This window comes from Rhamphochromis longiceps, linkage group LG18 (genome assembly GCF_057381845.1).
Source record: "Rhamphochromis longiceps isolate RC_006_pf linkage group LG18, R_longiceps_female_GT1.1, whole genome shotgun sequence".
NCBI classification, from domain to species: Eukaryota; Metazoa; Chordata; class Actinopteri; order Cichliformes; family Cichlidae; genus Rhamphochromis; species Rhamphochromis longiceps.
This window is the reverse complement of record NC_140574.1, coordinates 19,526,098-19,551,392: the sequence shown is the minus strand read 5'-3', so window position 1 is coordinate 19,551,392 and position 25,295 is coordinate 19,526,098. Positions and strand designations below refer to the sequence as shown.

General features: G+C 39.8%; 2 protein-coding genes across 2 annotated transcripts; both read left to right on the top strand.

The window, feature by feature from the left end:
• The first annotated feature begins 3,204 nt into the window (after positions 1 to 3,204).
• Positions 3,205 to 9,486, top strand: ppp1r7 (protein phosphatase 1, regulatory (inhibitor) subunit 7). Its single transcript, XM_085389751.1, has 10 exons — positions 3,205 to 3,342; positions 4,040 to 4,135; positions 4,313 to 4,368; positions 4,583 to 4,648; positions 4,837 to 4,967; positions 5,070 to 5,232; positions 5,388 to 5,504; positions 5,589 to 5,693; positions 5,804 to 5,890; positions 6,602 to 9,486. The coding sequence occupies exons 1-10, from the start codon at positions 3,234 to 3,236 to the stop codon at positions 6,776 to 6,778; spliced, it is 1,107 nt and encodes a 368-aa protein (XP_085245877.1). The 5' UTR covers positions 3,205 to 3,233; the 3' UTR covers positions 6,779 to 9,486.
• A 1,735-nt stretch (positions 9,487 to 11,221) lies between these two features.
• On the top strand, positions 11,222 to 24,898 carry ubxn7 (UBX domain protein 7). Its single transcript, XM_085389141.1, has 11 exons — positions 11,222 to 11,339; positions 14,479 to 14,632; positions 14,941 to 15,005; positions 15,139 to 15,204; positions 15,352 to 15,464; positions 17,650 to 17,796; positions 20,576 to 20,666; positions 21,135 to 21,265; positions 21,596 to 22,103; positions 23,679 to 23,758; positions 23,892 to 24,898. Exons 1-11 carry the CDS (start codon positions 11,234 to 11,236, stop codon positions 24,051 to 24,053), a joined length of 1,623 nt encoding a protein of 540 aa, XP_085245267.1. The 5' UTR covers positions 11,222 to 11,233; the 3' UTR covers positions 24,054 to 24,898.
• The last annotated feature ends 397 nt before the right edge of the window (positions 24,899 to 25,295 follow it).

Here is a 25,295-nt window from a genome sequence, read left to right as displayed (position 1 = left end):
TTACTTTATTCTACCCTGCTTGTGTTTCTACGACAGGTATGCACTTTTGGGGGAGACGCACTAAATTTAAGGTATTTATAGAGGGATAACCCTGAGCCTGATATCCCTGAGAGCAGATTTCTCCCTTTGCTCAAATCCTGCAGTCAGTCCAGTTTAACACAGCTGCTGTCTGCTGTCAGAGATGTGTTGAAAGTGTAAACAATGAAACTCAGTTTATATGCTTAAATTGACTTTACATATAGCACTTTTCTACTCTGTGTGAGCACTCAGAGCATCTTCTTACTACGAGTGTTATTCAGCCACACACAAACATTCGTACGTGTGCTTCTTTCTATGTCTAAGAACTTTGCCTAACATTTGCACACACATACTTCAATGGATGCATCTGGGGCGACTTGGGATTTAATATCTTGCCCAAGGATACTTTGACATACATGCTGGAGGAGCCTGACCTTCCAATTAGCAATCTGATCTGATTGTGAATTATGGAGTCAGTCCGCTTAACTTCAGGCTGGGTTGTGATGTCTCTGAGTTATCGAGTTTTACCCTCAAGAGAGGAAATGAAAAAAAAAAGTCAAAACAAATCAGCAGACTGAAGCTAGCACAGGAGGAAAAAAAGATGTCTGCGCTTACTACTAAAATACATTTACTCCTCTTTGTATCATGGAATAACGAGGGACCAGACAGATCCTCATCAGGCCATTAAATTGTTCTCTGCCAATTTAGCCTCTTGGGGAGAGTGCATCAGAATTGCTGTAGTACAAACAGTTAACACAATACTTTAGCAGATTACAGTATGCATAGTCTTTAATCTTAAATTTCTTTTTTTTTTTATCCTTTTTGCTGGTGTACTGAGGAAAAAATGACTTATGGACCCACCTGTATATTGTATATTCTGCGGTTTATATGTTTGCTGTGCCTTCAACTTTCAGACAAATGTTCTAATTTTGTCATTACTCTTCTGAAGAGTTAATATTTACATTTGTGCCTTGAGTTGACTGGTCAATGATTCTGGGAGGTGCAGCTTAGAAACATATTTAGCTGCTAGTTAACCATGAAAACAACCTTTATTCTCCTATCCTGGCGGCCACACCTCTGCTTACCCCCGATAACATGTCAAGTAAGAATTGTATGTTCCTTTTTAAAAAAAAATCATATCTAACACGTTACACAATCACACTCATGCCGTCATAACAGAAACACATTGATTAGACACCGTGGGCTCAAATCGGCAGTGTCTGCTTGTTATGTTTTTAGAAATTTTAACTATCTGGATGCTGATGTTGTAATCAGGTCTTTTGTGGACGACAGCAGTGCCTCAGTCTTATGCAAGGGAATTCTTAAGATGGGCGGTACGTAGCACGCATGGGAAGTGGTCGTATAAACAACCTGCTGTGGTACTGCAGGAAATGAGCACAGAGGCAGGGCTGTTTTATGTTACATCAGACAGAATTACTTTAAGCACCCTTTTCACCTTGTATATGTAAAGTGGTGCTGCTCACTTTAAATTGTCATCTCTCCCTCTTTTGAGTCATTAATGTGCTACACAAACATCAACATTTTTACAGTCTGCGCCAAATAATTGCTTGAAACGCAAATAAAATAACAGACCTTCCAATCACAAGATATTCAATTCAGTTCTATTCAGTTTTATTTATACAGCACCAAATCACAACAACAGTTGCCTCAACGTGCCTTATATTGTAAGGTAAAGACTCTACAATAACACAGCAAAAAAAAACCCAACAATAAAATCTGATGATGATCAATCAGATTACCCTTATGAGCTAGCAGCTGGTGACAGTGGGAAGGAAACACTCCTTTCTAACAGGAAGAAACTACCAGCTGAACCAGGGGGGCAGCCATCTGCTGTGACTGGTTGGGGGTCCACAGGGTAGACAGATAAAAGAGGTGAGTAAAGCAGAAATGCTCAATGCATCATGGGATATGCATCTGGACTTATTTTGCAGTATGCAACCTTGCAGTGGAGGGGATCCTGATAGTCATACACTTTGACCTCACTGGCGCACATGATGGCAAGGTGGGGTAATATCTCACAAAGGAGTCTTGGCACTTTAATGACCCTTGCCGTAATTCAGAATCGTGGCTCATATGACTTTTAACTAATTACATGATGACAGGATGTGTGAGTGACTCAGAACCACCTCCAACAGGACTATCCCATCTGGGACTCTCCTACTAGAAATGAAACATCTTCATAAATCAAAAAGAAATCTAGGTGCCTTCATTTCAAGCACTTGGCTACCAGGAGCTGATGACTAAGAACCTACAAAGACATACAGTGCCCTAAAAAGACATGTTTCTTCATGAATTAACTGTAACTGAATTAACACATTTTTTTTGAAAAGTGAGCTCAATTTCACTACATACCGAGGCCTGATTGATGCCAGACCTGCTGAATTGAGAATATACTTAGACAGACCCTGTCAGACAAAGTGAAGTAGGATAAGATTTCAAAAAGCAACACACTGTGTCAAACTCAAGGAAAACATCTTTAATACAGTTATTGGTTGCAATCTAAAGAAACAGCTGACAAACAAAGCTAATAACATCTATCAGTCTGAAAGGGGTTACAGTGCTCAAATTAACCAACATGTTAGGTGTCGTGCTGCTGCAGAACAGTAGTAACAACTACCAGACCTCACAGTCACAGCTGTGCTGCTGCTGCAACCACCAGCTGTGGAGAAGGAGGAAGCCACAGAGGAAGATGAGATTAACGTGGTAAGAAAATAGATGAAGGGACATAATTAGGAAGGTAGGATTCAAGGATTCAGATGAAATGAATGGCTGCTCTGATCATGAGTCATTGCTAATAGCTTTTAAATGTGTAGCTTTTAATTGTCCCATGCTGCAGGGCAACTAAGAACTACCCCTACAACAACTGTACCAACCTGATGCCAGGCCCAATTGTTTTGTCCCAGTCCAGCTCTAACTGCATGTATAACATCTGCTGAACAGATTTTTAAAAAAAGAAAAAAAACTGCACTGTGCAGTCTAACAGTTTTATATTCAGGTGTACCGTGTGAAATCCAATAAGTTACAGAATAAGAGAGGAAATAAAAACAGCTTGCATTTGAAATTTTAAACTGAATAATGCAAGTTCAACAACGGTACTCTCTTGTCAACTAGTAGTGTTACATTTATGTCCTGAGTTATATAAACCTTACCGTATAATTTGTTGATGCTCGTTTCCAGCGGCCTTCAGCGCCCCCATGTGGCTGATGTCAGTGTATGCCTCCACTGGATTGGCTGCGCGGTTGTCAGGAGTGTTTACAGGAAACATGGCTTCCCTGTCTGTTGGAGAGCTTCAAGAAATGGAAGGTGAGTAGCCAAATTTTCAATGGTGCAGCCGTGTTGTGATCGATATAGCTTGGTAGCCTGGCGGAAATTTGGATAAAAGAGTCTTTTTTCATCTGAGCACGCTCCTTGATGTTTTTCTCTTGTGACTAACCAAACCTTCATCCTTGCTTTGCTAGCTAACAGGCTAATAACAAGACGCTAGCTGACGATATTAATTTAACGTCAGTTCATGCTATCTTTATAAAGGCCATCTACTGCGGCGTTTCAGGGTATGTTGAGTACCCCATAGTCATAGACGTTTATTTGTTTCCCCGTCCATGTAACATGTTTCAGATTCAGCTCGTAAAAGCTGCTAGCTGTGATACAGTCAGCAACCTAGCTGGCTAACGTGCTTAGCAATGTGTGTGTTCAGTAGGTAACGCGCGTTCAAACTGATTTAAAAAAATGAAAATAAAGCTGGGACACATCCCGCAACATGTAATACTAATAGATAAAATCCGTTGTAGTGCTTTCACATTTTTCCACGCATTTTTCCACAATTTGAGCGCGTTGCAGAGCACAGAAATGTGCACTATCACGATCTTGTCATAGTGGAGACAGAGGGTGGCTGCTCCAGATAAACCTGGGCTTGGCATCATCCAAATGTGTGTGTGTAACCAGTCGGAAGCTGTGAATCTTTGTTGAGGTTTTGAGGCTCTCTTCTGTTTGCGTACTGTAGTGGACCGGAGGGGAGAGTCTGAGGAGTCTGGTGATGATGAAACCAGGAGGAAGAGCATCAATGGCGATGTGGACCCTAATCAGCCCACTGCTACAAGTAGGTCATTATCACCTCCTACCCAGCCAATAAATGTGTTTTAGTTTACAAATTAGGCATGCTGCTTGTGTTATTTTCTCACAAAAACTTTCTTAGATAAAATCTTTATGTGACAATATGTTTGTGATTGCAGTGGATGCTTTAATTTAATTTCATTCATTCTTGCTCATATTAAAGGTAAAGAAGAGTCTCCTGTTGACATGGACACCATAACTTTGGACCCTGAGGAAGAGGTCAGTTTAAGTTTTGAAGAACTTGCCTTTCATCTCTGATGACTTGTTTTGTTTGGAGTTTAAGAAAGTGAAGATTATAGTGTTAGAGTTCATATTAACAGTGATTTTTGGGATTTACAAACTTCTGTGTGTAAATCTGTATACAGGTGCTGTACCATAATGGCTAGTAACCATAGACTGCGTGATCTCTTATGGTGTCTATATTTCTTTCTAGGATGTCGATCTTGTTCACTGTCGTATTGGAAAGATTGAAGGACTGGAGGTGCTACAGAAGGCTAAAGTAAGAATTATTTAGGTGATGCTGTTGGCAGCAGTGTCATTGGCGTCTGAGGCGTTTTATTAGCATTTTGGTTTCATCTGCATTTTTAAAAAAAATATTAATCTCTAAAATAAGGACCTGTCACATGCACTTTAATTCTGCTCTTGATGGTATCCTCTGTTATTTTTGCCTCTCCTCTCTTCACGCAGACACTCTCCTTACGGCAGAACCTCATAAAAAAGATAGAAAACCTCGACAGTTTGAGTGCCCTGCGAGAACTAGATTTCTATGACAATCAGATCCGCAAACTGGAGAACCTGCACAACCTCACAGAGTTGGAGTAAGTGTGACAAAACTGTGATTCTTACGTAAGCCTAAACAAAAGTCTAAGATATCAAGGTATATTTATTCTGAGAGGGACTGTTGTTTTGCCAACCCACAGGCAGCTTGACATGTCATTTAACGTTTTGAGGAAGGTGGAGGGTTTGGAGCAGTTGACTCGGCTGAAGAAACTTTTTCTGCTTCACAACAAAATTAGCAGCATTGCGAATCTGGAGCACCTCACAGGTCTGGAGATGCTGGAGCTCGGCTCCAATCGCATTAGGGTGAGATACGAAGGGACTGTGCTGCACTGAGAAATTGTTTTGAACTCCTTATGTAAATAATGGGTTTTGTTTGCAAAATATAAATGAAGATTTGTTGGAAAATGTAAGTTGTGATGTGATTTTAAAGTGTTGCCTCAATGTTGTTGTGTTCACAGGTCATTGAAAACCTGGATTCACTTACATCTTTGCAAAGTTTGTTTCTTGGCACTAATAAAATAACAAGGCTTCAGAATCTGGACGCTTTACACAACCTGACTGTTTTAAGCATCCAGGTATCATCACGCATATTCATCACTTGATTACAGTTGCACACGCTCCAGGCAACCAACAATCATTGGGTTTGCATTTACTTGCAGAGCAACCGGATTACGAAAATTGAGGGGCTTCAGAACCTCATCAACCTGAAGGAGCTCTATCTGAGCCACAACGGCGTTGAGGTCATTGAGGGGTTAGAAAACAACGTGAGTTATAAGCTTTAAGGCACACATTTCCAAGACACATAAAAGAAAATGGGGTTCCATACTGTTGAATTGTGCAAACATGTAACAGCAATGTTTGTTTTTCCGAACAGAAAAAACTCACCACCCTCGACATCGCAGCCAATCGAGTAAAGAAAATAGAAAACATCAGCCACCTGACGGAGCTGCAGGAGTTCTGGGTACAAATAGTTTGTTTGACATGTTATTTAATGTACAGCCTCAGTACAGACAGCCCATTTTTCACTGCTGACAGTTTGACAGAAGAAGAAAAGTTTCTTAGAACATTAACAAAATTTAACGTCGGCATGCATTAAAAGACAACCATCATCAAATAATTAATTACACCTTTGCTTGTTAATAAAAATGTTGACATTGTGGGTAGAGAACCGATAGAAGAGATCCTGCTGAGGTGGAGGTATGCGCTGGAGAAAAGAGGAATGAGACACCTGGGAGATGGGTAGAAAAGTGAAGATGCAAGGAGTAGAGGCAGTGAAGGTGGATGGGTTTAATTCCCCTGGGTCAGTTATTCAAAACAACAGTGCGCAGAGAGGTGAAGAAGAGCGTGGAGGCAGGGTGGGTGGATGTAATGAAGGCGGACATCCAGAGGGCTGGTTGGACAGAGAGCAAAAATGACAAAATAAATGACAGAAAATTCAAAGTAAGACATAATTAGTTGAAGTACTCGTGTATTTGTATCGCATAATTTTTTTGTTGAGCAGCACATTTAAAATGAAACTTTCTTAAAAGTCAATTTTTGTTGCTACGTTCAGTGTGTTGCTCTTTAAACAGTGGGTCAGTACAAAAAGTTTCAAAGTGTAGTTCTTATATTGTTATGAGTTAAACTGATGGTGCACCCTCACTGCTCTTGTTGTTTTGTAATATCTCCTCAGATGAACGATAATCAGATAGATAACTGGTCTGACCTTGATGAGTTGAAGAACGCCACTTCTCTGGAGACAGTCTACCTTGAAAGAAACCCTCTACAGAAGGATCCACAGTACCGGCGAAAGATCATGCTGGCGCTGCCCAGCGTACGCCAGATCGACGCCACCTTTATCCGCTTCTAAGCTGCAGCGTACGATTTACCTGCCAGCTTCACAGTGTTCTCCCTCACCTCCCTGCCTGTCCTGCCTACACAAACAACAACCTTTGGAATCACATTGGCCTCACTCGATTATATAGCTGCGTCACACATTCCAACATATAGCACACCCACTGCTCACTCAACATACATGTATGCATGTATGCACTCATTCAAACCTTGAATCTGTACTTTTGTGTGGAAGCTTTTATTTATTAAGGTGGACCTGTGAAAATGAAAAACTACCATACACTCATTTCCACATTTTTTTTCCTCTGCACCCTTTTCCCCCCTTGTGTTGTTTTGCATTTGGGATGTGCCGTTTTCATTCATGAAGTGGAGGAAATTATGAAATCAGTCTTATTTATCACACTATTGAAGTTTCACTGTTATTATAGCAGAGGAATTCTTAACATTGGAGGCATTGTTGTATATTTAAGGGATTTTGTGAGTTTACTTCTTTCATTTGGGCGGAGAAAGGCTGGGGTTTTTTTGGGGGGGGGGGGTTGTTGAGACATTAAGTAAAAGAACAATTCAGCATTAAAGGGAACGTCTATAACATAATAGAAGCTGCTTATGTTAAACCTTGGGATATAGCTCACCATTGCATTCGGCCTCAAAACTGTTCCACACTTAGTACCAACTGTGACAGTTTGAGAAGCCTCTAAAACGAAGCTCACTGTGCCATAATGACATCATGCTGACTCAGAGCAGCGCAGTAAAGGTGCAGTTTCATCAGTCCTTTTTAAGGAAAGCAGATCCTTTACGGCTTGATTTACCATTTTAATAAACTGGTTCTATTACTGACAGAAGGGGGATTTTTATTTTATTTTTTTGATGTCCAGCAGCCTTGTCTGTTCCTTGTTCAGAGATTTTACAGCTTATAGATCCATTTGCTGATTAACAAGAGTGACCTCTGCAGTAAAATAAAACTCATGAGAATGTAAGAACAATTAATGTGTCCACAATGATGGTTTTGTAATCGGTGGTGCCGTCACTTTTTTAGTTTATTTTTATTTTTTTAGCCTTTAATGCATCACTGATTACTATCACAGCGTATTAGGGCCACATTGAGAAAAAACAAAAACGTTGTTGCTCATTTTGAGAATAAAGATGACATTTCGAGATTAAAGGCGAAATGTGGAGATTACCGTTGTTGTTTTGAGACCAACTGCCACGGTTGCACTACCCTCTAAAAAATGCCTTGTTTACATGAGTTAGTGAAACAAATTGTGATCAAACATACATCCTCTTTATTGGACGAGAGTGTAACCACTGGTAACCTCACATCTGTCCACTGCCAGTCATTTCGTGTTGTACAAATCAGCTCTTCTGAGTTTGTGTGTTTCTGTATAAACTTTTCAACGTCCTTAAAAGAAATCATTTCCTTCCTTGTTACTCGATTTTACTAACGCAGGGGGTATAAAAACCATGATAGTTTGTCTGGAAACAACTGTAACCTCCACATTTTGACTGTTTTTCTCAAAATGATTGATAATATTTTTTTCATAATGTGGCTGTAATACTTCATAGATTAAAGCTTGGTGATTTCTTTGGCTAAAAAAAATGCTCATAAAGTTTATTTGAACCGATAAAATCTAAATGTAGATTTTTCCTTCATTTACATTCTACTGGCTGGTTTGATCTCATGATAACTAATGTAAGATAGACTATTAATGCTGCTGGTACCGACAGTCTTTATAAACTACTAAACTACATTCAGCAGATGTGTGAAGACACTGCATTGATTCATTTGGCATTTAGGATGGCTTCCAAAAAAAAAAGAATTTCTGTGTATTTATTGACAACATTTAATACAGGATTTTCTCAGATCAAAAAATACAATGACTGCCTGGAACCAAAGTTAATAGATTACTCTTTGGGTCTCCTGTATATAGTACTCCTGTATATGCTTGAGTGCACTTGGTTTTATCCCTGGTACAATTAAAATGCGATGCATCTTTTATATGAAATATGAACTCCCCACCTCAGGGCTTTTAAGTTCACACATGATTACAGTAGAGAAGCATCAAATTTATGTGCATTAAATGAGAAGTGCTAAACGAAGTGCTCCCTTTGCACTCATAATTATAACCTGATTTTATTTGGATTCATTGGAAACCTTTGAATCGTTAAAAGTACCCTGAGTTGGCATTTAAATCTCCCACTGTAGCCTAAAACCCACGCTGAAATGTTGGTTTCTATCGTAGAACAGCTGTTTATTATGCTTATGATCACAGCCTTTTTAAATCCAGTTGCTTGTGATCGTGAGCATAAATTAACAGTAGAACAATTATCAGACTATCAGCACTGACGTTCTTGCTTAATTGAAATGAATGTAATGTTATTTTTATATTCAGCTTGACTGAAACTGGCCAGTGGGGTTGAAAGTATCACGTTGTGTATTTGTAAATAGAGTTTGGACATGCCATGATGTAGAAAGTCAGTTCCACCATCACCTTCCCTTTGTAAAGTGACATTCTTTTTCCTCTTGTTTTGTTTTCACCCGGCAGCACAACAGATTTGTGCGAGATACTTAAGATGACATGACTCTGACTGGTCACTGAGGGAGCAGCTGTTCAGATTGCTGTTTGCTCCTTGTTAGGACTGAGTCTTCAGGTTTTGGGCTTGGTTGATGCCGTTTTCAAACTGAATGTATGAAGCAAATAACAATAAAATGACACTACTTAAGAAGCGGGTTTGTTTAGTTTTAATTTCAAAGATAAAGAGTCTCATAAAGCACAGTGTGAAACTTGATTCACCGTCAAATGATTATGTACCTGGGTATTAAAGGATCCTTTATTATGACAGCTGCTTAATAAATTAGATTTGCTACATTAACAGCCAAAACAATAACAACACACTATGAAACCCCGCAGCTCATCATCTGTCTGAAACAAGCTGTTTTAGCTGCATGGCCATTTAAGCCAAACTTTGGGTCTCCTGTGTATTAGAACTCGTCCTATTGGCTGCCCCCAGCAAACAGACGGTTTAAATCACAGGTGGGTGGGGCTTGCTATGCTCACATTTTAGGGGACATCAATCGTGAGTCATCATAGAGACTCAAGAACGGGAAAATATATAAAGGGTGTGATGGGGAGCACAAAGTCTGGCCTCATAGGGACTGCTTTTGCATACGAAACGTTGGCCATGGTTATTAGCAGTATTTGTCTTTTTGCATGCATTATGTATGTATCTGACAATAAGGAAAAGCATAATGAATTTCTTTTAAGTTAAAGTTAATGGACTTTGACTTTAAACAAACTTAATTCCTTGAAAATCTAGATACACTCACCTGCCATTTCATTAGTTACACCTTAAGATACACCTTGTTAGTTCCCTGTTTTCTTTCAGATCTGCCTTAGTTATTTGTGATTCAGATTCAACATGATGCTCAAAACATCCTTTAGAAATTTTGGTCCATATTGACATGACAGCATCACACAGTTGCTGCGGATTTGTCACCTGCACATCCATGATGTAAATCTCTACTTCCACCACATTTCAAAGGTGCTCTATTGGATTGAGATTTGGTGACTGTGTACGCAGTTTGAACAGAGTGAATTTATTGTCATATTCAAGAAACCAATATGAGGTGATCTAAGCTCTAGTCTTCTATTGTTCAATTTGCCCGTACGAACTCTTATCTGACAGTAGTGGCACCCGGTGTGGTCTTCTGCTGCTGTGGCTCATCTGCTTTAAGGTTTGACGTATTGTTTATTAACCCTAGAGATGGTTATGTAGGAAAATCCTAGCAGATCAGCACCTTCTTAAATATTCAGACCGGCCTGTCTAGCACCAACAACTATCCCATTTCTTCCCCATTCTGATGGCTGGTTTAATCTTCAGCAGGTAATCTTGACTTTGTCTACATGTCTAAATATGCTGAGTTGCTGCTATGGTACTGCTATTGGCTGATTTTGGTATTTGCATTGACAAGCAGTTGAACAGGTGTACATAATGAAGTGACTGGTGAGTGTAGATGAGTGTAGATATGTTTACTGAATTATGACCAGGTAAATTATGAATTATGAAATATAGCCGTCTACACACAACATTATCATATGAATAACTCTGTGTCTACAGCACAGAAAATGTAACTCAGTTTCTGAATATGAATTAAAGAAAAGTTTATATTTTTAGCAAAACAGCAGGAAAATAAAGATAAATTTTATTAACTTTTATTACTAATGTAAAAGGGCATATAATATAATATAATATAATATAATATAATATAATATAATATAATATAATATAATATAATATAATATAATATAATGTAAAAAAAACTGTATAAAATTCCAACACGTATTTTTTACATAATAAGCCATCAACGGTAATTGACTTTAGATCATTAAAACTACATGACCCAGAATGCAGCACTATTGTTACGCATGGGGTCCGCGTCGCGCCGGGCAGGGGAAAAATTACGACTTTGCGCATGCGCCTCATCTATGTTGTTGTTTGTGGCGGTAAGATGGCGGCGCTCGGAGATACCTCAGCTCCGGGGGTGAACGGGTTAATACAACAATTCACAGCAATAACAGGTAAAAATAACATTTTAATTAGCGTTTATTTCACTCAGTGGATTTTTGTGCTCATATAGGAACACTTCCCTCGCCGGGTAAATCTTGAAATCCGTGCGCAGATGAGAAAACGGGCGTTAAGTGTTGCTCTTGCTCCTGCGCTGCCAGTGGTTTGCAGAGGGGAAAAAGCACAGGCAGTTATCAGCTAAACTCAAGTGAAAGACTCGGAAAATGAACCTTAAAGCCGCCAGCTTTGAAACTTATTTTTAATCATCACTTAAAAATGTCTGTTTTTCTTATTAGTGCTCGTTAAAGACACAATCTCGCTAACCTAGAGCGGTTTGTATGCTCTTTTTTTCCGTGGCGTGTTGCTCGATAATGTGGAATGGAGGTCGGCTGTTCAACATTTCCCTTCTTCATCACCACCAGCCAGACTTCATGTTGTTGCTGTCACTATGCCTCTGACTGTGGCCCCAGACACTATTTATTGGTCACAACCTGAGGACTCCGAGTGTCATCGCAGACATTATCTATAGTTTATCAGCACTTTGACACAGTGGACGGTGTTTTTTAAGTTATTAAGCGGCAAAGAAGAGGGAGACTCTGTTAAGGGGCTGCTACTTTATACGGACATGCGCAGTGCAGACCAGAATTTCATCGTCGCCCCGCGGCACTCCGCTTATAAATCAGGTTCATTCAGATGTGGAGTGTCCAAATCACTGTCACGACGTTGTGGACTGCCGCCATGTGTGTCATTAAGGCTTTTTGCATTGTTCAGGTTTTTTCGCACATTTCCGTTTATTTACCAAACATCGCGTTGTATATGCGGAGCATTTCCGCCCACTAAACCTTTTCTGAACTGAAACTGAACTGTCATGCGGTTGTTTGGCGTTAACTCATTTCACTATAGTGATAAAGCGTTAGTTTAAGATGTGCTTTGTTTGTCCTAAAAGTTGGGGAAACTCAGTAAAACAAGTAAAGCATTTTTTCCCATTTAAAATCAAAATAAATATAAAAGGTAAAATAAATGTGTCCATTGTCAAAGTGACATGTGGTTGCTTCTGTGACCACATATACGGAAAAACAAGTAATCAAATACTAAGATATTCCAAGGTTACCAAGTACTACTAGACTATGTTGTCACATGATAATAAATGGCATTTAATCCCTTGAGTGAATAAAACACGTGTGTATGTACTCATAATGTTTAGTGAGCTGGTTATAACTTTACTTTGGGCCTTATGTGGAACAGTTATAGCATATGACAGAAGTTTGAACATTTAAGAATTTTTAATGAGGTCAGTGTTGCTGTTTGCCACCCTCTGTGCTTTGCTTTCACCCAGTTATATGATTTTATTCATACTGCTGACAGTGTTGTGAAATTATTGGTGAGGTTTGCATAAAGCAGAAAAAAGACTTGATCCAGTGTAATAGAAAAAAAAAAGCGGACAAAAGGTTCACTGTCACGAGTTTGATGTGATGCTGGTGACACCTTGGTGCATTGGTTAGTACCGCTTTGGAATCCATCCTTGGTACTCCAGCTTCCTCTAATAGTTCAAAGACATGCTTGTTTAATGGTGATACTAAATTAGCTCTAGGTGTGAATGTGATGGACTGGGAACATGTCCAGTGTGCCCTGCCTTTCTATGAAACTTGGGATAGGCTCTAGCCTTATGTGACCTCACAAGTAGAAGATGGATACCTAGACTGTGATATACCACTCTCAGAAAAACATGAGCATTGTAATATAGCAAGTAGGGCTATATTACCGCCTGGTTCTGCTGGAGGTTTCTTCCTGTTAAAAGGGAGTTTTTCTTTCCCACTGTCGCCAAAGTGCTTGCTCATAGGGTGTCATATGATTGTTGGGTTTTTCTCTGTATGCATTGTTGTAGGGTCTATCTTACAGTATGAAGCACTTTGAGGCAACTGTTTTTGTGATATATTAATAAATTCAATTAAAGTTGAATTATGAACAGGAAGGTTGCTGAGTGTAACTGTTAAATGTTCATTTCTGTGTATATACACAGCAACAGATATGTGATTTTCAACAAATTGTCACAGGTAATTGCTGCATTAACCAAAATAGACTGCATTTAGTTAACAACTTGACCCCAATTATTCGCAGACCAAAAGCAGACTTATGGCAACATTAATGCAGTTTTTAGTGACAGTGTTGGTTTGCTTGACAGTCTTTTATAGAAAAAATATTTTTTTTTTAAAATGTTTTATCACACTAATGTAATTAGGACCTGGCCAATAAAGTTGTTTGTTTTTTTTTAGCACAGATACCAATATTTGATTTTCAGCCAATATTTTGTTTTGTTTAGGCAGTCAAAACAAAAAAATATTTGTGATGTGTGGTTATTTATGATTCCCTACTAAGATAATATCCATCCACCCATTCGCTTCCGCTTATCCTTTTCAGGGTCACGGGGGGCGCTGGAGCCTATCCCAGCTGTCATAGGGCGAGAGGCGGGGTACACCCTGGACAGGTCACCAGTCTGTCGCAGGCCTAACACACAGGGACAGACAACCATTCGCACTCACACTCACTCGCACATTCACAGCTAGTGGCAATTGGGATTATCCAATTAACCTATCCCCACAAGCTGCATGTCTTTGAACGGTTGGAGGAAGCCAGAGTACCCGGCGGGAACCCACGCAAACACGGGGAGAACATGCAAACTCCACACAGAAAGACCCCAGCCACTAAGATGGGGGCTAAGATAATATGACGATGCATTTTAAAAATAAACTTTTATTGTCATGAGAAGTGGTAGATTGCTCCTTGTACTCTGCCCATCTCTGCTTAGATTAGCAGGTTGTTGTTTGCGGTGATTCAAAATTAAGTTGCCATCAGAAAAAAAGCAGAGTGCCCTCTAGTGGGAAAACTATGCAACATCAACACTCATAACACGGTGGAAGTGCATTTTGTTCATTTTGACTTTATTCATTTTTATTTATCAGCATCTATGAGATTTCCAATACGGATATATTAGCAAATACCTTATAGCTGCTGGTTGAAAATATCGGTCAGCTGATATTTGGCTCTGAAATACAATGTGCCACTATGAAATTCTCAATGTTATTTGTTAATCTGTAAACATTTGTGAACGCATTGTGCTCATGGTTAGTGCCTACATATCTAACTCTCTTCCAGGGGCCACAGAGAGCGTAGGAAAACATATGCTGGAAGCATGCAACAACAACCTGGAGATGGCAGTGACCATGTTCCTAGATGGAGGCGGGATTGCAGAGGAGCCCAGCACCAGCTCCAGTTCTGCAGCGTCAAGCAGCAGAGCGCCCTCTACAGAGTAAGCTGTGACTTTTCTCCACAAGCCTAGGTCAGACAAAAGTAAAACAAAACCCACAGAGTTAGTTTGTCTGTTTTGGTCATGTTTTATTTCAAAAATGGAAACTTCTCAAATTTTCTGCTGATTGTTTATCCAAGCTTAGAATCTGTGTTTACCACAAGCTGACATGAGACGAAAAATAGCATTCGTTTCATTGCTTCCTTATCATACTAAATGTTGATTGTTTGTAATATGATTACAGATCTTTTACAGCTGATTGCTTGTCTACATAAATAACTCTGTATATGTTGCCTTCATGCCTTCCTCAGTGAAGTGCGGGCTCCAATTCCTCAGAAGCAGGACATATTGGTGGAACCAGAACCCCTTTTTGGAGGTATGTTGTTGCTTTTATTTGTCAGTCCTGCTTAAGGCAAAGAAATCTTCATGTAGACTGCCAGCTGTCTGTAAAGATGATGATGATTTTTTTTATTTGTTTACTTATTTATTTTTTTATTACATATATTCAGTGCCAAAGCGAAGAAGACCTGCTCGATCAATATTTGATGGTTTCCGAGACTTTCAGACGGAAACAAGTGAGTATTTTCCAAAATGTACAAGTTAAAGCAAATAAAATGTGGTAGTGCTGTTTCCTAACAATCACCATTAAAAGTCTGTCTCATATTTCTGTTGTGGCATCTTAACTTCCAGTAATGAGTGAATGAATGTTTTTCTGTTCCTAGTCCGCCAGGAACAGGAGCTGCGTAACGGTGGAACAGTGGATAAGAAACTGAGCACCCTGGCAGACCTTTTCCGTCCTCCCATTGAGCTCATGCACAAAGGCAGCTTTGAGACGGTGAGGAGTCACTCACAGGACACTGTACCCCACACCTTTATTCAGCCTGTGTGAACTTTCAGCCAAATTTTAGATGATGACTGAGTAGGTAGATGGTGAAAACCTGCAATGTCATGCTTCCTTGCTTGTGATCGCACACCGCTAATGCAAAAACCTGTTCCCAAAAAAGTTGGGAGGACTAAAATTTGTGTAAAAGCAGATTGCAATGATTTGGCATAACACCAATTTGACTGTTTGTAGTGGAAGAAACATCAAATGCTTAAAATCAGAAATTTTCTCATCTTCTGGAAAGGACACACTATGTTTTTCTCACTAGTTTGACTGCTTTGAATGGGCAGTTACTTCAAAACAGCATGACCCCCACCTAAAGAAACACTGGGAAATGCTGGATGATATATATACAGGTTTTAGGCCAAAATATGCCACCATTAAGGGGACTTAGGGAGTTGGTGCCAAAAATAGATATTTATAATTATTTAGAATATGTACCAGTATCATTTCCTAAATGTAGGCCGATATAAACAAAGACAGTAGAATTTTTAGCATAGTTGCAAAGAAAAATTAGATTTGATAAAAGTTCGACTTTATTTGACCTTGGAGAAGAGGTCAGAGGTCAAAGTAATGTGATGTTGAGAATCCCAAAAGATCATTGCCTTTATTTTTTTTACATTGTAAATATACCAGTAAGAAACCTAGGTCGTGTCCAAATTCATGGGCTGCATCCTCCTGAGGACCTGGCATTCGCAGTCTACGTGGGCCGGGTCCTCAGAAGGTCGGGTAGGCCGGAAGTAAACGGCTGTGAAATTGGACGGTCTAGCCTTCAGATTTGCGACACCGCTGTCTCGGTGGAGTCTAATTAACTCAGCTGTCTGCTCCTTGCTATCTAAAATATAACAGGACACTGGTGTAAATTCTCGACCATCTCACACGTCTGTTTAATCAGTTTTCTGTTTGACGTTTATTCAGCTGTGTGAAAACCAAGTAGGAACCCACCCGGGGAATTAATAAAGTTTTATTTTACCTAATCTAATAACTTTAATTTCAGCCAAACCGATTTACTCATGAACAAATAAAACACCGAAAAAAGCCAAACAATAACATTTTTAGGTTATCTAAGTATATTATATTATTTTTAACCTGAGTAGCGAAAGACCGTGGTGTTCTGAAAATGATGTGCCGGGAGTTTGCCGTTCTCGGCGGCTCTAGTGACCTAGCGGCTTAGCTCCCAGTTAGCTATCGAGCTGGTGGATAACAGACGTCTCCGAACACGTCAGACAACTTTTGCAAATATGTGATATCTTGATAAAGCGAGCAGATATTTGAAGTTTACACAGCTACATTCTCCCCTGAAAATATGTTAAAAGTTTGTTTTGTGACCCAGAAAGAGTAATAAGAACAATATTAAAAACTTAGTAGTGGCCGCCATTGTTGAAAACTGGAATTGGCTGGGCCGCGCTATGAATTCTGGTATATTGTGGGCGACGATGGATACACCCAACCCATCCTTCAAATTCGGAGAGAAGGAGGACACATTTGTCGGCTAAATTCGGAGGAGTCTACGAATTTGGACAGCCTTCGTCACGTCGCTGTGACGCAATTGGCCTACAAATGCGGCCTCAGGAGGGTGCACCCCATGAATTTGGACACCCCCATAGTTTTAAATATCTCTATATAGAATTATTATCACTTTGACCTTCAGATCATACTATTGACCTTGAAGCAGAGGTCAAATGTGACATATTTTAAAACTTTATAAACTTTTCTATATGTTGACAGTATTTACCACAATATTCAGAGTCACAGTCACTAAGTCTTTTAATGGATTGTTAACACGACCCCACCCCTAATTTTTTTTCATCAGAATTCATACAAAAAAATTCAATAAAAATTTCATGTACACACAGAATTACACATAACGACACACACAAGAATGAAGAACAGAATTTTTCGCTTTCAGCATTTGATTTGTAGTCTTTGAACTATTTCCAGTTGAAATTAAGGTTTCAGTTCATTGTAAATAATCTTTTTTCTTAGTTAATTTTATTCTTTGTTCTCCACCAAGCAAAAGATATGTTTTGCGTTTAAATCAAAACTTGCAGACTTAATGATTTCCATCATAAAGTATATTTGTCTTTGTAAATCGTGAATTCCCTCTAATTCCATATGTCTTTCTTTACGTTTATAGGCTAAAGACTGCGGACAGATGGAAAACAAATGGCTAATGATCAACATTCAAAATGTTCAGGACTTTGCCTGCCAGTGTCTGAACAGAGATGTGTGGAGTAATGATTCAGTGAAGACCATCATCAGAGAACACTTCATATTCTGGCAGGTATGAGGTTTTAAGAGCGCAGTGTGGTGTTTTCTGTGATGCATGGCGTTATTCGTGAGGGAATTTATTTAGTCCATCCATCCATCTACAATTTGGTAGTTAGGTGTTAGCACCATCATCTCACAGCAAGAAGGTCCTGCTTTTGAATCCACTGGGTAGCTCAGGCCTTTCTGCATGGAGTTTGTATGTTCTCCTTGTGTGTGCGGGTTTCCTCTGGGTACTTGCTCCTACAGACCAAAGACATGCATTTATAAAGTTTGGGTTTTTTGTTCTACACAGGGTATAAAATGCTTTTTTAAACCTGTAGGATATACTTCTATGATGCACGTTATATTTTTCCCATGTATGGACAAAATTTAACAATGGTATAACTTCAATTGCAGCTCAGTGTGTAGCAGTGCCACAATCAACACCTCTGGTTTATGCTACCAGAGCACTTAAATACCACCCTAATTCTTGCAATGAATACAGCAAGCCAAGCCAAAAAGTACATCAAGCCTACATGTTCACTACAATAACGAACAGATGTGCCTGCTTCCGAGCAGTTGAGACCATCATGCATGTCTGCTGTGTGTAGGTGTCACTGCAGTCACATGCTGCTTATAGCAGATGGCAAACGACTGGCTCGTTCGTGGGTGGGGCGAGACAACTGCTGGCATGTCATATTGTAAGATGTGGATTATAGTCTTTAGAAAATGCAGTACTCAATGATCAAAGGTGTTTAAATTCTGTTTCGTGTTTAAAATTGCCATCAGGTGAATTAGCCATCATTGAGCAAAGATGGGAATAGGGCTGCTCGATTATGGCAAAAATGATAATCACGATTATTTTCACTGAAATTGAGATCACGATTATTTTCACTGAAATTGAGATCACGATTATTTTCACTGAAATTGAGATCACGATTATTTGACGATATTTATTTAACCCTTTAAGACCTACTATAGAACCAAGTCCACCAGAGCTTTTTTTTTTTTTTTTACATGTTGTAGTGCCATTTGTGGGAGCATTTCAAGTTGCTATACATCAATACAACTGTTATAGCCCATATTTTAATAATATGTATGCATTAAGTCCATAGTAATTACATAAATTGCAAAAAAGTGCAATAAACTACAAAAAAAATTGAAAATTGCTTTTGTTTTGTTTACATATATTTCTACTTGGAGAAATTTAAGAGGTTTATCCCTCAAAACTTTAAATACAATAAAGTTGCAAAAAATAGTTTCCCACCACAGGAAATTTATTTTTAGTGTCTTCATAGTTTTATTTCGGAGATACAGCAATTTTTATGTACTGCAGGAAAAACAAAAAACAATCCTATGATGCAAATTTGCAAAGAAAACAGCATGTGCATCATTTCACTGTGGGAAGTGTTACGAACAGCTGATAGGAACGGCAAAGCGTGTTTCTGGAATATTATGTTTTTGTTCCTGCAAGCGCTTTTTATGCAATTTTTGCAAAGCTATATGTGGAACGAAACCGTGACCGAGGACAAGCTGATGGCATCAGATGTAAGTACAACTCCTCCGGTTTCATATGCAAAACAAATTATTGCGCTAGCTTACACGGTTCAGGTTCTACAGGGATTTAAAAATAGTTACACAAAACGGAGCTTACTGCTCTGACCGGCTTTAAAGGGTTAACAACGACTTTAAAAAAATAATATAAAATAGTGTGCAACACCACTGAAGTTTTTTTTTTTTTTAAACTCTCTTTTCAACCAACGGCAGTCACTCTCCAAATAACTTCTGCTTAGCTTTCCGAGTTTCCCTCGGGTCCTCTTAATCAGCGGTCTCCAACCTTTTTTGCGCCACGGACGGTTTATGCCCGACAATATTTTCACGGACCGGCCTTTAAGGTGTCGCGGATAAATGAGGGAGGGGCTAATAATCGGCTCAGTCATTTTTAATGATCGTTGAAAGCCCAGATCGTAATCGTGATTAAAATTCGATTAATTGAGCAGCCCTAGATGGGAAAGTGTATTTTTAGAGCTGTAAAAAACAACAAAAGACAAAAAAAAAGAAGCAGTTTTCCACGTAGAGGTAAAAGGTTGGTTGGTATTGGTGAGTGAGGCTATGCTTTTCTGTTTCTGAAGTGGGGTGTGCCTGAGTAAAAAGTAGAAAACTCTGGTCCTGTTAGCTCTAAAGGGCTTAAAGTGAGAGTAAAAGTTCAAAATAATGGGCTATGGAGAGGAGCAGCACAGTGGTGCAGCTGTTAGCCTCAAGATGGTCCCAGCTTGAGCCTTTTGGTGAAAAGTTTTCATGTTAAAATGAAACATAAATGCAGGGGTTCTTCCTTTTAAAAGGAAGTTTTTTTCTTCCTACTGTCACCAAGCACTTGCTCATAAGGGGTCATATACTGTAATAACTGTAGGATCTTTACTTTACAAAATAAAGTGTCTTCAGACGACTGTTGCTGTGAATTGGCGATATATAAATAGAAAAGAATTTAATTGAATTCCTCACACAGTCCATAGAAGACATGGATGTTAGGTTAACTGGTAAATCTAAATTGGCTGCAGGTGTGAATGTGAGTGTGTCAGTCTCTCTGTGTTAGTCCCATGGCAGACTGGCTACCTGTCCAGGGTGTACACCACCTGGGATAGGCTCGAGCCTGACTGTAACTCTGAATTGGATAAGTGGAAGAAAATGGGTGGATGATGGAGAGTTGGGGAGGGAGGTACTTTTCCAAAGCAGTCCACCCGTCTTTGCATTATGCAGTGTGGGCACACTTTAAGTTCAGTTTATATTCTATCGTTCATTTTCTCCCTCTGCAGGTATATCATGATAGTGAAGAGGGACAAAGATACATCCAGTTCTATAAGCTGAACAAGTTTCCCTACATTTCGATCCTGGATCCACGCACAGGTGAGTGTTTGTGGAGGGCTGATTGATGATGAGGGTTTGCTGATGTACGAACACACTCACACCATTGAGTTGTTTCCAGCTGATCAAGAAAACAAACAAATATGTGATTTACTGGCAAGATTAAAGTACAGCTCTCACTCTGAGAGGCTTACAAAAGCAGTTTTTATTATAAATGCACAGGAAGATGATGTCTGCATGCATCATTTTGTAAGACATTAATAGTGTTATGAAAAATAATTTAAATGTCAGTAGTCTTCAAGTAGCTTGAATAACAGTGTTCATATCAGGAAATGGGATTAAAGCAATACTAAAGCGACACAATTGGCTATTATGTCACAATAAACTGTGTAAATCTGCAGTGTTGATCCAAACTGATGTGTGCGTCTCTCTCTCTCTTTTCTTATAATTAAATACTTAATTATTTCCTGCTTTTGGTGATCGGTTCTGTTCAAACCATGTTCACATCAGGTCAAAAAATGGTGGAGTGGAACCAGCTGGATGTGGCGTCGTTCCTGGAGCAGGCAACTGGCTTCCTGGCAGAGCACGGACAGCTCGACGGGCCATCCTGCCACGCACCTCCTGCCAAACGAGCTCGCTCTGTGGGTCTCTCATCTCATGTGTCACCTCTAATTCCCTCTATGTTTTTGCTCTAATAAGAGCTCCTCGCTCCTGCTGTGGCTCTGTTGGAATTTCCTCAGTCACACCTCTGATCAGTTTCAGAGGCATCTGGGATGTTTGTTAGGATTTTGCATCAGAGCTTCAGGGTTTGGATAAATGTCATGCTATGATCAGTATCAGCATATTTTAGTGCTGTGATATTTGATGTTGTCAGTGTCACGCAGCCATCCATATTGTTTAAAGTCTTTGTGTTGCTTTACTCAGATCTTTGTTACTTTTTTTAAACAATTGTACACTATTTTATCTTTTAGGAAAGTTTAATCGATGCCAGTGAAGACAGTCAGTTGGAGGCAGCAATCCGAGCTTCTCTACAAGAGACCCACTACGAGTCCTCAAATGTCCCCGAACCCCCCGATTCTCCTCGATCAGACGATGAATCTGATGCAGAGCCTTTCTCTGACAGCGAAGGGCCTTTCTCTGTTGACGGCTCAGACAGCGAGACGCCAGCACCCCATGAAGAGAAAAGTTCGACCGGCAAACACACTGCGACCCCCTCTGCAGCCACTGCAGCCCAGCAGCGTCTTCATCCTGATAGCTCCACTTCTTCCTACAGAAAATCACCGTACAAAGAAAACAACCACAGTCACAAGAAAGAGGAGAGCAAAAAGAACCACCTGGAGCCCTCGGCTCCCGGGCCTCGTCATCCCCAGCCTGATTCAGACTCTGGTGGGAATCACTGCGCCCCACTACCTGAAAGCGCAGGAACTTCAAAGATCAGCACCACCACAACCTGTGATGTGGACTGTCCTGAGGACAATGGTACGACAAATGAAAAGTATTTTAGGTTTCATGAGTGTGCGTGTGTGTGTCTATATGTCTGTTTTCGATGCAATCATAATAAGGTGAGCAGCAAGTTTGCTTTAAAAAAACAAAAGTCTAAAGGCCTTTGCGGACGTGCAAACTCTTTCCGAATATTTTGTGCACTAAAAGTTAATTTTAGGGCTCATCTATTCTTCAGTGTCAACTTATTTCACTGCATGAATTTGTGACTTTTATTCACATTTGGAAAAATAAACAGATCTGCCCAGACAGACTACTGCACTGTAGTTCAAAGTGCATCAGTACTGAATATACAATGATATGGAAATCGTAAAATAATGCTGTTTAGCCACAGACACAGCGCTAGACACTGCTCCGGGTCAATCAGCTCTCTGAAATTATTTCTCTTCCTCCTCAGTTGTGGTTCCAACTCTTTCAAAAACAGCTCAAACTGTCCCGCTGACATCCTGAGATATTTACAGAAGCGGTCGTGGTGCTGCTTCAGCTCCTTGATCAAACCATGAAATTGTCCCTACTACTGTCTTCTCATGATGAATTTGATGATGTTCGTGTTTAGAAACATCAGGACCATCATCATCATCGCTTGATGTTAATGTCATCTTTTTCACGTCACTTTTTTTTCAGGCGAATTTTCTGCAAACTGCAATGCTTTCAGTGTGCATCTGCGTTACACCACAAGTTTGGATCCAAAAAATTAGCTTTTTTCAACGTGCTCAGGGTATTAAAGCCTTAAGGTGTCTTAAGAGCCCACTTATGCCAACACATAAGTGGGTGCTGCTGGACTGACTCCTTTTAGATCAATGATGGCCGTGAAGTCAGTCCTAGTCAGTTGAATGTAGACAGACCCTTAATCCTACTGTACTATTTGGTCCCTTTGGCTGGATTTAGCATTAGTTTTATTGCTGGAGTGTGTGTGAAGATTTCTATCAAAATGTGTACCATATATGACCAGTGAAGACTGGTACTAAGCACTAGATTTTCTGACGGTTTCTACAGTCACATCCCTTGCAGAATGTGGTGGTTGTGTGTTGTTTTTACTTGGCGGGACCCAAGTGATAAGTATGTTAGTGGTTTCACTCATCTTGTCTAATTACAGTCTGGTGTAATATCTGTGTGCGGGTACCTTCTAGTGGTTGTAGTTCTGGAGCATAGACAGAAAAAGCAATGAATGTAGCTTCTGTGACGTCACCTATTGTTTAGTAAAGTCCTGTCATAAAACCTCAAGCCGAGCATTTTCCCCCGTTGCCACCCTCACCGCCACTCCACTAGTCCGTATACTGACGTCTCTACTGACAGCTTAATAGTGTGAAAGCGGAGCGTGACAAGGCTGCTATAGGACTGAGTCGGAGGAGTCGCCCTCTGCTGACCATTAAATAGAATGCAAGTTTAATGCAAGCGCACACAGTCGTAGCTGTTAATTCAAAGATCAATCCATTGTTTATCTATGTGATGTGTGTTTTTTATGCTTTTTGACCAGTGTGTTCTGGCATATATAAGTATAGTGGCTTTTCAGTTCTGACAGCATCATCTTAGTAACTGTTTTGTTTTTAATAGGTCCCAAAGCCAGGTTGATGCTCCGCTACCCTGATGGACAGAGAGAGCAAATTTCATTGTCTTCTAAAGCAAAACTTTTGGTGAGTGAACCCCAAAATCGCTGATATTCAAGTAAAATAAACAGTAGTACATGTTTATAATGCCTAATAAACATGGCAACATTTTTTTAAATCTTTTTTTCCCCTACCTTCCAAATTATACTCTCTCTTTAAGGCCCTGGTAAGACACGTCCAGTCTAAGGGTTATCCTAACGAACGCTTCGAACTCGTCACCAACTTCCCCAGAAGGAAGCTCGCCCACTTGGACTATGACATCACGCTGCAGGAGGCAGGGCTGTGTCCACAGGAGACTGTATTTGTGCAGGAGAGGAACTAGCCTTCCAGACACACTCACTTTTCGCTTGTCTGTATCTCTGGTAGACCTCACCCTTTCACCAATGATGTGGGATGATGTTACTGGCCTTGATCCCATAACCTTTTGTTCTGGAGGTGGCCCTGGTTTTTGCCAAGACAGATAAGGGTGGATGGGCTACTTTCACCGCCACTCCACTAGTCCGAATACTGACGTCTCTACTGACAGCCTAATACCTTTGTAGTGCTCTACAATTGGCCAGTAAGGTTTAATGGATGCCAGCAGTCTTTAATGTTTTTAATAAACTATATACTCTGCTCTGAGGCAAGCCTCATTTAGCTTTCAACACTGAGGCATATCAGAACAGAATATATATCATATCGCTCGTCTTCAATTAAAAAATGAAAAAAGAAGAAAAAAACACAAATAATAGATCACTAATTGATGATGGGCCACAAGGGACTTGTACAAAGAGACTTTTACCTCTCAGAAAGGACATTAAATCAGTCAGAGTTTATTTTCTAGCTCTTCTTGTTATTTTCTCTACCTGGGACAGGTAAAGGGAGGCTCATTCTTGTTTATTTTGACCCAAATTTGGTCTCTCACTCGGTCATTGTTGAAACAGTTGTAATTATTTGGAAGGCAGGGGCGCTAAGAGGCCAGGTCCAAAAATTACAAAGTCGTGAAAATGTGTCTTTTGATACAGAAGGGAATGAATAAAAGGTGGTACATCTCATCAGTCACACCTACACTGTACAGAGATGGCTTAGAGAGACTGATATTTCGATGTAGTCATTGTTTCCTTTCTTTTTTTATATGCTGCCAAGAAAATATGCTGATGTTGAAATATAACCACCAGAAAACAAAAAGAGAGGTTCTGCTTCATCTTTTTCTTTATTATTATTATTTTGAATCGTTTGTGTGGCTTTAATTTAAAGTTAAAACCCCAAACGCTTGAACAGCTAACAGAGTAAATAACTTCAGATTCAGCTGGAACTACTGAGAACACAAATGTGTAGTGCACCTCACTTTAAAGATTAAGCATTTTTAGTGTGTCCATACTACGTTTTGACATGTTTTATTCCTGGAGCCTTGGTGAAACCAGTAAGAGTATTTTACATCTTATGTGTAATGCACATTTCTCAAAAAAATGACAGGAACACTTGATCATCACAGTATAACACAGATGGTTAAACTTTTCAGTTGGTAACCACAGCTCCCAATGGGGATCCATTCCACCTGGTTTGGTCCAAATGAAGTGACAAC

Excerpts from the sequence above, each read along its gene's own strand:
- ppp1r7 (XM_085389751.1), top strand. The coding sequence starts at position 3,234 with ATGTGGCTGATGTCAGTGTATGCCTCCACTGGATTGGCTGCGCGGTTG. Across the intron at positions 4,968-5,069 it reads CACAACCTCACAGAGTTGGA|GCAGCTTGACATGTCATTTA; the intron begins GTAAGTGTGACA and ends GCCAACCCACAG. Across the intron at positions 5,891-6,601 it reads CGGAGCTGCAGGAGTTCTGG|ATGAACGATAATCAGATAGA; the intron begins GTACAAATAGTT and ends ATATCTCCTCAG.
- ubxn7 (XM_085389141.1), top strand. The coding sequence starts at position 11,234 with ATGCGCCTCATCTATGTTGTTGTTTGTGGCGGTAAGATGGCGGCGCTC. Across the intron at positions 15,006-15,138 it reads ACCAGAACCCCTTTTTGGAG|TGCCAAAGCGAAGAAGACCT; the intron begins GTATGTTGTTGC and ends ACATATATTCAG. Across the intron at positions 23,759-23,891 it reads CTTCTAAAGCAAAACTTTTG|GCCCTGGTAAGACACGTCCA; the intron begins GTGAGTGAACCC and ends TCTCTCTTTAAG.